Source organism: Dreissena polymorpha, chromosome 6 (assembly GCF_020536995.1).
Source record: "Dreissena polymorpha isolate Duluth1 chromosome 6, UMN_Dpol_1.0, whole genome shotgun sequence".
NCBI lineage: Eukaryota > Metazoa > Mollusca > Bivalvia > Myida > Dreissenidae > Dreissena > Dreissena polymorpha.
Window position 1 is genome coordinate 87,449,716 of NC_068360.1, and position 12,642 is coordinate 87,462,357.

At 32.6% G+C, this 12,642-nt stretch overlaps 1 protein-coding gene across 3 annotated transcripts in view; it reads right to left on the reverse strand.

Moving 5' to 3' along the window:
• Window positions 1-2,369: 2,369 nt before the first annotated feature.
• Window positions 2,370-12,642, reverse strand: part of LOC127836161 (phospholipid-transporting ATPase IF-like) — a 254,660-nt gene continuing 244,387 nt past the window's right edge. Inside the window, exon 30 of one of the 3 annotated variants that reach the window (XR_008028629.1) lies at window positions 2,370-2,592. Coding sequence is in view for 1 of the 3 variants with exons in the window: in XM_052362602.1 (XP_052218562.1) it covers window positions 7,276-7,287 (12 nt within the window). In the remaining 2 variants the exon portion in view is untranslated. Of the gene's footprint in view, window positions 2,593-2,666; window positions 2,781-7,222; window positions 7,288-12,642 lie in introns of those variants that run through there. The other 2 variants (XR_008028631.1, XM_052362602.1) reach the window with 2 other exon arrangements.

A 12,642-nucleotide genomic window follows, 5' to 3' on the forward strand; every position in this document is an offset into this window, starting at 1 on the left:
TCATGAATATATTCATGAAAATAAACTTTCGACACCCAGTACTCCCAGGGTATGGAATGTAGTGAAAACGGAATACACACTTAGATACTTTAATAACGCATCACTTTCAAACTTGATTATATCAGTTACGCGTAAAGAGTTTGATTCAAATGTGTACATGTGATTATTTGACTACATACTGTGCAAGATCACGATAAATCATTCATCCGTGACTATCATATTCTTTAGCACCCGAGGTAGGTATGATTTCATATTTTTCCCATGGAAACGGTGAAACGCGATACAATATGAAATGTATTTCAATTTCATCATTTTGGGTGGGTACTTAAACCAGAAAAAAAAACTTTATTAAAAAAATCAATAGGCCTCGTATGAATATTGAATATTCAGGAGCGCAACCGCGCATTTTTACAAGTTGCAGTGTACCTACCCCAACTGCTAAAGCGTATCTTTATCTTGAACATATTTAAGTAATTAGTACAGACTTTGATACAAACTTGTACATGTAATCATTCGACTGCATAATGTGGAAGCTAAGTGTATATCGAGGATAATTCATGGCAGCAATTGGAAGACAACATTGACCACTGGTTATATAACATGTCTATAACATGTTAAAATGGGGCTGTTAAGTTTGTCTCAGCTGCATTCTTCTAAACCGCTATTTTAAGTTATTAATTAAAACTAAAATAATATAATGAGTGTGAGTAAGTTTGCAAAGGGGCTATTATACATTAAGAATTGCCTATACCATGATATGATATGAATGTCATTATAAAGCAATAGAAAGTATATGTACGCGTACAATTAAGATACAATTAACAATGCAACACTAATTTGCATAACATATTGTAATAACATACTATAAAATGAACACAACCATGTTGCATTTTTCAGAAAAATAAACATACAATTTATGAAAAATACCTAACAAAATATATAAATAATTTTACAGAATTTGAACATTCAAATAAAAACAGGGGCTGCTGAATATTTTTAGCTGAGACAGATTTTTTTAGCTTTACAACACTCAACATAGCAGAACTGCCTGGATTGCTTTGATTTAAGAAGTGCATCAAATCAAGAGTTCATGTTATAAAATATGTTCATAAAATGATATTAATGTTCATAAAATGATATTAAAAATATTGAATTTAGAACATTCAAGTAGCAATTTAAAAACAAGTTACAACATTCACATAGTATAATATGTTTGAACGTCACATGAGAACTATGTATTTGACACCTTCAAATATTCATATAAGCCATAGCTTGGTGTTTATAAAACAAACAACATAAACATAAAGGACTATTTTTGATTTTACATTGAGCAAAGAGAGCATAACAAAAATATTTCAACATAGTATGCATCAAGAATACATCAATTTATCCAATCTATCTAAAAGAACAGCAACTACATCAACATAGTTATTTAACATATAACACAATTACAATAAATCAATACAAAGCAGTCCAAGGGACATCACTAGACCCCGCCATGATTCTTTAGATCTTGAAATTGTGACCTAGATTTTTAGCTCGAGTGATTGACTCATAACTTTTGGACATCATCTTAATTAAATTAACTTTTCAACATGTAGGGCAGATATGAAGCACATACAAAAAAGAAGGATTAACCATTGACCTCAAATTGTGACCTTGACTCAGTGTGATTTAGTTGTCCTTCATATATATCAGTGACCTCCAAATATTAGCCAAATCGTATAAGAATCTATCATATGGTTTAAGATGAGTAGGAAGACACTAAAATGGAAGCTACACATTTTGAACTTGAAGCATGACTCTTACCTTGAAGAATCAAGACTTAATAAAATCTTCTGTGCATGGTTTCATTTTTCTAAACAATGCAGTTGTAACAATCCTTCAAAGGGTATGAGAGATATGGAGCAGGAATTAAAAAGGAGGCTCAAACGTTTGACCTTGCAGTAAGACATTTACCTTGACTCGGAATGACTGACTCATATCGTCTGCACATTGTATCAATGTCCAAAACATTGTTGCCAAGTTTTATTAAAGTTTTCCACTGATTAAACAGATAGTGATTGAACACTTATGTGAGGCTCAAACATGTGACCTATTAGTATGACCTTGACTTATTGCCTGAGTAACTGACTAAGAAATTATGTACATTGTCTGACTAACCCTAATATTTTAGTCCTGCTTCATGAGAATCTTTAAAAGGGTGATATGAAGCAGTCACAAACATGCATGCAGGCTGAAACCTTTCACCCTGTAGTACCAACTCAACCTTCAGCCTGTATGACTGATTCATGCCTTAAGCACATCGTTTCAATGACCAACACATGTAAGCAAAGTTTAAAGAAAACCTACAAATGGTATAGGAACTATGGAGGGGTCATAAAATTGGACGCTCAAATAATTGACCTTGGAGTTTGATCTTGACCTAAAGTCAGTATGACTCAATTAATCCTTCTGTAAATTGTCTAAATGTCCTTAACATTTGATACAAGTTTCATAAAATCCATCAAAGGCTATAGGAGATATGGAGGACACAAAAGCACTGAAAGAACTGAAGCACTAACTGACAGATGAAGGGCATTCTTATAATACCTGATCAGCTTTTTGGCCCGGTATTAAAAACGATATAACTGTCTATACAGAATATTATATGTAGGTTGGTAATGCTTGACAGACGACAACCAGTATGTCTTATACAGAAATGTTTGGAAGATAAAACACATACGTTTAAGAGATCCTCATACAGTCTCTCCCCACTAACACAACCAATACCCAAATACCTGAAAATACATGAGCAAGCAATAACGCAAGCACAACTTGTACCCTGTGACTCAAACAACAGGCAAGAAAACCGTCAAATTCGACTAGAAATTGTATCCGAATAACAGCTGCATTGACAGAATGTGAACAAAATCAAAACATACTTAAAAAAACACAATTTAACCATATAGGCCAATTACAAACATTTACCAACTTCTATAATGGAAGATGGATGTAACCTGTTTAGTAAAATAAAAACAAATTTGTATGTTTACTGATTACAGTTTTTAAATATTGAAATAACACACTTTTGTTGTTTATTTACAATTCAAAACTCTGATTAAGTAAGTTTATAAAAATTAACACAAATATGGTGTTTTTTTTTCATAGACCTTTTCTTGTAATCTAAAGTATGAATGCCTTGTAGCTGTAAGTCACAGGGTATTTTTTTGCGCCCTGTTTGTTTTTTAAATGAGAACTTGGCTTCTGTTGGACGCAGTCCTTTGGTGTGTTTGTGTGTTGTGTTGGGACTGGAATGTAGTGTACCAACTGGCGGAAAAATAAACTTGGTCGTCTCCGCCTGTGAGATACGTCTGAGGGGGAGCAGTCTAGAGTCGCGTTTAAACTGAAAATATTATTATATAAAAACCAAACATGTCTTCACCAATAAAATATTGTTTGCTAGTGTGTCAGTTTATTTTTCTCTTAAGTAGTGAGTGAACATGTACAATGACCATGAGCATTAGGTTGTGTCTGTTTCTGGCATGATCAGCACAGAAAGCCATTTACTTTACAAAAGTTTCATTTTAAAATAAAAGTTGTAAAATGCTACAATTCTCTGGATATCATTTCATTTTGCTAGATAAAATAAAAATATGTGATTTGTTATATACATGAAAACAATCTATAGACAATACACAATTCCATTACAAATATTTAATTTAATTGATCTTAATATTCATATAAGCTTTAAATATTTGACCTCTTTATTGCATACATGTATATCATAAAAAGAAAAAAAAAGAAAAGAGGTTATATCATCTACATAATTGCTGTCCAATGGGCAATATGAGATAACAAAAGCATTGCAGAACTGGCATCAAAATCTACATTACTGTGCGAATAAACTACTAAAATTATTAGAAAGATATCTAATGTAGGTGAAACACCAACATGATGAATTGTTTACTAAAGAGTTATAACTTATGTATGCATCTAGCAGGCTACATTCATCTATGTAGTAATGGTTACACAGCACACTATTATAAACCATGCAATAAAGGACACACATCTATATGTGTAAAAACAATAATGAGTAAGATATTTCAGCTGAACAGCAACATCATTTATTTAATTTCGTCTTTTTTTCATCAGACGGTTCCTTTCAATAAAAACCAAATATAAGACATTTAAACAAACAAAAGATATTTACACCTATAACGTTAGAGATATTATTTAATATTTGTTATTATTACAAGCATTGTAGCAAGCTTACCAAGAGCATTTATCTAATATTTGTCTCACTATGTAGGGCTTCATCTGATGACTGAATGACTTTCACAAAGTCAGTACTTGCCATATAGAGAACACTATGTTAGTGTAATTGTGTAATTAAATTTGAGTTGAAGAAAAGTTTACATGGCGAGAATGGCGAGACGAGTAAGATAAATAAAATTCACATGGACACTATCGTAGTATTCTATTTATCCTAAACTATGTTTTTTATATATTTTTTGTTCTGATGCAATCAAACTAGCAGTCTTTAATTGTTTTTTCTCTTTAGCTCAACAAATTTAACGTTGCATTGGATTGATAACTAACGGCTTTTATCTATATACGGTATATAAAAGTAAAAAGTAATCATTCAATTCATGTATTAATCCAAAATTAAGAACAAATGAATGAGGAGTGAAAGGCAAAAAAGTAGTCCCTATATACAGGTGAAGATTAAAGACAAAGTGCTGAATAAACCTATAGTTAATTCAATGGGACGTAATCGCTTCTATAAAATCATTTTCCTGTAGGAATAATTAAAAATCTTACACAGAGTGCTATATGATTCCGTTATGTTGATCAAAGCTCAATTCCTTTGTTTCATCTTAGCGATTCAAATGTAACAGGAAAAGGGCATGTTTTCTATTATTTTTGTATTCAGCATGGACCGTACCTCAACTCAAACTTAATCTGTAGAAATGTAGATAGACTCACACACAAATAATCAGGTACATATCTCAAAGCATTCAGGAAAAAAACTCTGGAAATGGAATAATGGACGGACGGACAGACACTCAGAAAGAGGGACAGACCAACGGACAGTCCAACTGCTATATGCCACTCTACTCTGGACATAAAAAATAGATGTGACTTATATTCAAACTTATACATCGTTGGAGATTTTTCAAGATGTTGGTTGGTTATCAGTAGGCAAGAATTAACAGTTATTGTGTTTAGTATTGCACACCCATCCTTAAAATAGTTCATTGTTTAATAGAACAAATATTCAACAATTAGAAGTGAAACACTCATAAATAGAATACCGGTATGTAAGTTAGAACAAAATGATTAAGTTTCTTCAACCTTGAAAGCCTATTTACATATTTTGAATGTGTAATTCACAGTGAACATTTAATATCATCATATAAAGGTTCATTTCTTGACAGTGTTTCAAAACCACATAATTGGAACATATGAAGAATATTGTGTACGTTAAAGGGGTAATTTAAGTAATTCTATAGATTATTTCTCTTATTCTAAGAAAACATAAAGAGAATGTTCCCAAAACAAATTTTAACTGAAAGAAAGTATTCATGGTAACAAAATGATTACGTTTACAAAATTCTTGTCCGAGATTCTAATGTAGTTGTTCACCACTAGAAGTGCTGTTCAAAATATAGAGTTTATAAAACAAAGTTTGCCCATTATAAACTATTCTTATCAAAAGCTTCTGTCTTTGATTCTGAGCAATTCTACGTATGAACAATAATAAAGTCTCTCTTTCCTGTCAAAAGTGCTTTTTGAAAAAGAACCAGAAAACCAGCTTTAATCCACTCATGTAAGTTAATGTTTTTTTCCTGACTAATTTATTGATTAAACATAAATGTTAAAAAAGCTACATGCAAATTTTGAATGTCACACATAAGTCATAGAAGTGTGTTTATGATTTGCTTACAAAATGCCTAGTCATAAGTGTGATGACAATGCATTTTACCATACATTTACTTACAAGTAGGTGACTTCATGTATACAAAATGAAAAGCATTTACCTTTATAACTTAAATTAGGTCTTTAACTCAAAAACCTTTTTGTACATTTTATTAAAATATTTCTTTAATTTAAATAACAAAAACAAATTATACAAAGTATTGTCAAACATTGAAAACAGCTGTTTATACTTTATGATTTCATTCTTAGGTTGTTGATTTTAGCTTTGCAATACCTGTTGTGTTATTTTAATCAAACAATACAAAAGAAATTGAAACAACATATACTTATAAAAAGGTAAAAAGGTAATGCAAATAAATCATAACACATCAATAAATTATTAATGACCACTGAATGTTATATGTTAGCCTAGATCTGCAAAAACAGGGCTTACAGCATGCGCCTTAAGTGTTGTCTCATATCAGTCTGTGCAGATTGACCAGGCTAATCTTGGACAACATTTTACTTTCATGCATTTAACCCTGTTTTCCCAGAGAAAGGCTCATAGTTATTGTTTGTGACACTATATACTGAACACAAGCAAAAGCTATAAATAAACCAAAAGTTATAAATAAACCAAAAGTGAATTTTGTTATTTAAGTGCTCATGCTAAGTTAATCAAAAGTGTTTAAACAAGTAATAAACAAAACAGTATTAATACAAAGGCTAACAAAACTGAATGCATACAAAGGTATGAGAGCTACAACACGTTTGGAACTGGAATACTTCAATATGCTTGTGAAGAGAATTTCAAATATTGCCATAACGAAGAGGAGTCTTATCACCAAATCTGTCCATGCATCAACAGAAGTGTGGCATTCACAAAGTTCATGCAATAGATGTGTTTTTTTAGGAATGAGATACTTTCGGATAACCCCGTTAATCTACTGGTACAAACAAAGATGGCCCATGTATAATGTTTTCATAATAACCTATGTTATCAACAATAATTATTTGCATGAAACTGCAATTGGTTGATACAATAGGCCAGCGTTGGTTGTTCTCAGGGTTTTTTGTACTGAGAGATTAGTGGGATTTTCCAAAGTTTAGCCCAATCAGAGATAAGTATATTGCTCATTGTGGATCTCTTTTAACTTTGCGGGATTAATTTGCCCAACACCAATGCATTGTGTTACCCTAGCGAATTATTAGTCAGTCATTAGCTTATGTGGCATCCAACAACTGCAGTTGAACTTCAAAACGCAACCCACCGAAATAATCCAGAAAATCATCGGCATTAATACCAGATCATACAGGCTGAAATATTCCTGGTTCCAAATTGATGTTTTTGTTGACAACACCAAACTGTGCAGTTTACAAGCACACCTTATTACCTATCTCACACTGGTCAGTTTCAATAATGTTGATCTGTGTTAGGGTCAGTTTTCCCGACGAGCGACTAACATTCACCGAGTATCGGTCCCGTGACTTCTCACCGCGCTGCATCAAAACAAGCCAACAGTAAAGGCTAGCTGGAAAAGGCTCTTATAGAAATAGAACATGCACGAACGTGTGTTGCAGAGTTATTTTATGACCTATGAAAAATAGATAATGGGTTTAAGTCAATTGAAACCCTTGCAACACATTTGCACATTATCTTGTTCTATTACAGTATGAGCAAACTAACAATAGGTAATATACAAGCACTAGAAAATGCATACTACATGAGTAATGCTTTTTTATATACATTTGGGGAGGGGGGTATACAAATGGTTAATATGATAGAAGGGAGGCCGTGCTATGTATACATGTATATACCAGTAATCATAACATGTAAACAATAATAGTTAAACTTATGTTTCTTTTTATGAAAAACACAAGTGCTGCCTTTGATATAGAACTTAATTAATAAGGATATTTCAACAGAAATACAAAATAAGATAATCCTGTAATAATAGAACCGTTCCATATTGCGATAGAATAAATATAAGTCATGCATGGTAATCCAACAGTAAAACTTAACAACCAACAGTTTTTTTGTCATTCAATATAATTTATAAACACAATTCAAATAGTATAATTGATTAAGATAAAAGAAATGTAATTAATACAGAATGGTCTGCATTAATTTAAACATTTAAATACACAGTTAGGAGACATCTTCTATGACACAATTCCTAAGCTGAGAAAAAAATGTTCAAGAAAAAGTGACACATCCCTGTATACATCAAAGCAAGAAACATATCAAAATACCATAACAACATGCAATAAAAATTCAGTGACAAATGTAGTATTAGATGTGAAGAAGTGTCTGTAACTTGTTGACCCGCTACAGTCATTTACATAAAAATAGGCACCTATTCAACATGCAAAATTCTTGGCTATGTATTTCAACATTAACCAATATACAATCTATTACACAAGAAATCATGTTATCCTCTATCCAACATGCAAAATTCTCGGCTATCCATTTCAACACACAACAGTTCACAATTTATTGCACAGAATATTTCTTTTATCTTCCATTTATATGATATACATTTCTCTTGCAGTAATAGGTCACCAATATTATAACCTGACAAAAAATTAAGGCGTCAGTGTGACAATGTTCAACGATTTTCCACTTAGATATGTATTTTGACGCATTTGTAGTCCCTTGGAAATTTAAATTTAATTAAAGACCTTTTATCCAAGATTCAAATTTTAAAAGCTTCATTTCCAACCCTTAAATACTGATGAGCAGCAAACAGCATAAAACCTGAACAAAAATTGGTCAAAATATATAAAACAAGACTATTGTCAAGCAATACAAGTCCCCTACCTCTGCAAATTGCTATCTGTCCATGTTTCATGAACAAATATTAAAAAGGTTTAAAGTTATCGCAGGATCCACCATTTTCAGCAATATTTCTAATCTATTTAATGCCATAGCAACCAGAATTCTTGACGCAGAAACAAAATGAAATGAAGTGCATACTTTCCATATCGCATTCTATCCATGTTTCAAGTTTCATGAAAAATATGAAGAACTTTTTAATAGATCGCAGGATCCAGAAGAGTATGACCTATTGTATCAACCAGAAGAGTATGACAGACTGACAGACTAACAGACACATAGAGCGCAAACCATAAGTCTCTCTCTGGTTTCACCAGTAGGGGACTAATAATATTCATGTGAAAATATTGTTATTGTGTCATTCAATCATACAACGTGGTTGAACAAAATTAAGTAAGACTATAGACTAGAATCCCAGTGTGTATCCTACGATTCCCTCATATCCAGCGTATCGTAGTATCAATAATTTTGAATAATTTAAAAAATGATTACGAACACAACTAAAATGAGGAAAAAAACAAGCATAATTGCATTTCAAAATCTTAAAAGAAAATAGCCCAAATTTATATTCCATACATTTTGCTAGACCTCTTCATTAAATACCAAATACACTGCAAAGTGAAGCAGATGACTGAACTTTTGTAAACACATTTGTTTGATTTATGTTCACAAAATTTACTTTCACTTGCTCCCAATTAGCACAAATTGTTGCATGAAATTCGTCATAAATTTTAACTAACGTAAGAGCTGTGCGCTTACATCCCGTGAGTTGAAATACGCATATTCAGTGGGAATACAACCTTCCCTATTGGACACTGATTTTATAAAATCTGTTAATAGTAACATACATGCCCAAAATTGTTGTAACTAAGCCTATTGCAATCGAGTATTTTCCTTTTTGGTGTGACGTCTTGATACCAGGTAACCACATTCATTGTGAATGTTATTGCGGTTGTGCATGAAACTATTGGCTTTGCGTGGTTAAACACGCTTTTAATACACAGTTTTGACATGGATGTCACAGAAATTCAATAACACTTTGAAGGCAAATTGTTATGTTTACAGAATTCATAAGTATCAAGTCAATGTTGTCAGTATCAGATCAATTTAATTGTTATTAGGTCAATGATATCAGTATGCATTCAATTTTGTTGTTATAAGATCAATGTTGTCAGTATTCGCACAGTTTTGCTGTAAGGTCAATGCTGTCAGTATCCGATCAATTGTGTTGTAATCAGATCGGATCAATGTTGTCAGTATCCGCTCAATTTTGTTGTTATATGCTCACTGTTGCCAGTATCCGATCAATTTTGTTGTTATAAGGTCAATGTTGTCAGTATCCGCTCAATTGTGTTGTTATCAGGTCAATGTTGTCAGTCTAAGCTCAATGTTGTTGTTATCAGGTCAATGTTGCCAGTATCCGCTCAATTGTGTTGTTATAAGGTCAATGTTGTCAGTCTCAGCCCAATGCTGTTGTTATCAGGTCAATGTTGCCAGTATCCGCTCAATTTTGTTGTTATAAGGTCAATGTTGTCAGGTCAATGTTGTCAGTATCCGATCAATTGTTTTCTGATCAGGTCATTTTTTGTCAGTCTCAGCTCAATGTTGTTTTTATCAGGTCAAAGTTGTCAGTCTCATGTCAATGTTGTCAGTATCAAGTCAATTTTACAGATATCAGGTCAATTTTGCTGTTATCAAGTCAAGGTTGTCTGTATGAGCCCTATTTTGTTGTTATCAGGTCAATAATGTCAACAGGCGCTCAATTTTGTTTTTATCAGGTCAATAATGTCGCCAGGCTCTCAATTTTGTTGATATCCGGTAAATAATGTCAGTATAAGGTCAATGTTGTTGATATCAAGTCAATGTTGTCGATATACGACAAGGCACTTCCAATTTGAAAGTCATGATACATACCATTTTAATTTAGATTTTGGTAGCTTATTAATTTGATTTCATGAGTCATCAGAGAAATAAAACAATATATTGCTTTTATGGTCACAATTATATAAACAAACAAGAGATGCGTTTGTCAGAAACACAATGCTCCCAATGCGCCGCTTTATTTTCACCTTTGACCTTGCAGGATGACCTTGTTGACCGTTCATCTCTCAAAATATGCAGCTCCATGAGATGCACATGCATGCCAAATATTAAGCTGCTATCATCAATATTGCAAAAATTAACCAAGGTTAAAGTTTTGTGACACATAAAATGACTTACAGACAGACAGGCCAAAAACAATATACCCCTTATCATTTGATCTGGGGGCATAAAATAATTTAAAACGTATGCAGAAAACAATTCTTTTAATGCTTTTTCCAATGTTTATTTTTATTGTAAGGAGTTAAACATAAAAATTATGCAAGCATAGTAACAATGTAGGTTTACAGTAGAACAGTAATTCCAATTTTATTTTTTATTGTTTTAAACAATTAATAATTGCTTTTTAATAACTTTATAAACTAAACAAAATCATCAAATAAAGTGTCCACAAATGATATTTGAATAAACATATTGGTAATAAACAGGATTATGACAATGGCATTCAACACATTTGTTATATAATTGACTATTGCTTCATCTTCTCCATTTTTAAAAATTTAACTGGCTAATCAACAAAGGGATTGGCAATGTAAGGTCATTCAACATAATTTGAAATGCTTAAAGTCCTAGTGTTGAAATGGATTGTGAGAAAATGTTCATATTTCCACTCCATTGATGGTACTTACCCATTAACATATACTGGAATTTTTTATTTTATTTTGGGGTATCTAAATGTTGCATATTTCACAATCCTAAGCAGCATTGAAATATATCACAGTGTATGAACGTCATTGTGCAAAAATGGGTCTTATGCCATATGCTGCACATACCTTCTGACCAGTCTGCCCATTAACTCATTCTGGTCTGTAGCTTAACTTTCCACTATAAAGTCACGGAAATGTTTCGTGGTCTCGTAAGCAGACAAGTTAGCTCCTGAACAGATTAGGCAAATGCGCAGACTGATCCAGAGCTATGCGTGCCCAATGTGGCATAAGACTCATTTTCCCGTGACATGGCTCATAAACTTCCCCATACTTGATTTGTCAATTACCGGACTGTCATACTGCAGTATTATTGACTGTTGTACTTTAAAGATACTTATATAATATGAACATTAACCCATTTATGGCGAGTGGAATCTCCCATCCTTCTAAATTGGATCAATTTATTTCCAAAATTAGGGATGTCTAGATTATTTGTTTCTATTTTTAGAATATTTCGTACAGAAATTCCTTTAAGCAAACAGCGCTGACCCTGATGAGACGCTGCATCATGCGGCGTATCATCTGGGTCTACGCTGTTTGCCAAGGCCTTTTTTCTAGACACTAGGCATAAATGGGTTAAATCAAAATGTGCCAAACATCTGTAACATAAAATGTTAAAGCCATGCCAAATCAGCCATAGTCCTTCAGCATGCCAATCGAGCATTTCTTTTAAGTCATTCCACTAACATCATACCACCAAAATGCAAAATAAAATTATGACCATATGACAATAATACAAAACATATCATGTGAATGTTTCCAATGAAACGGTGCAGGTAAAATTAATAATTATTGTAGAAATAATATTTGGAAATGAGGTCAAAGAGGTTAAGGTACTGTTACTTTGTCCACCTATCTTCAGATTAAACTGTCACACCAAAAATACCTGGGACATGACAGTATAAATGGCATCTATATCAGTAATTCAAATTTTGTAATGTTAAAACAATGGCTTGCGCATGTTTGGAAAAGTAATGAAGACATTTAAATGGGGTAAGACAGGAAAGACACTTTTAGTCTCTACTGGAGTTTTGATAAGTAGAGACTTCCTTAAAACAAAAAAATACTAGAACCCGAAACACCGGCTACTCTGAGACG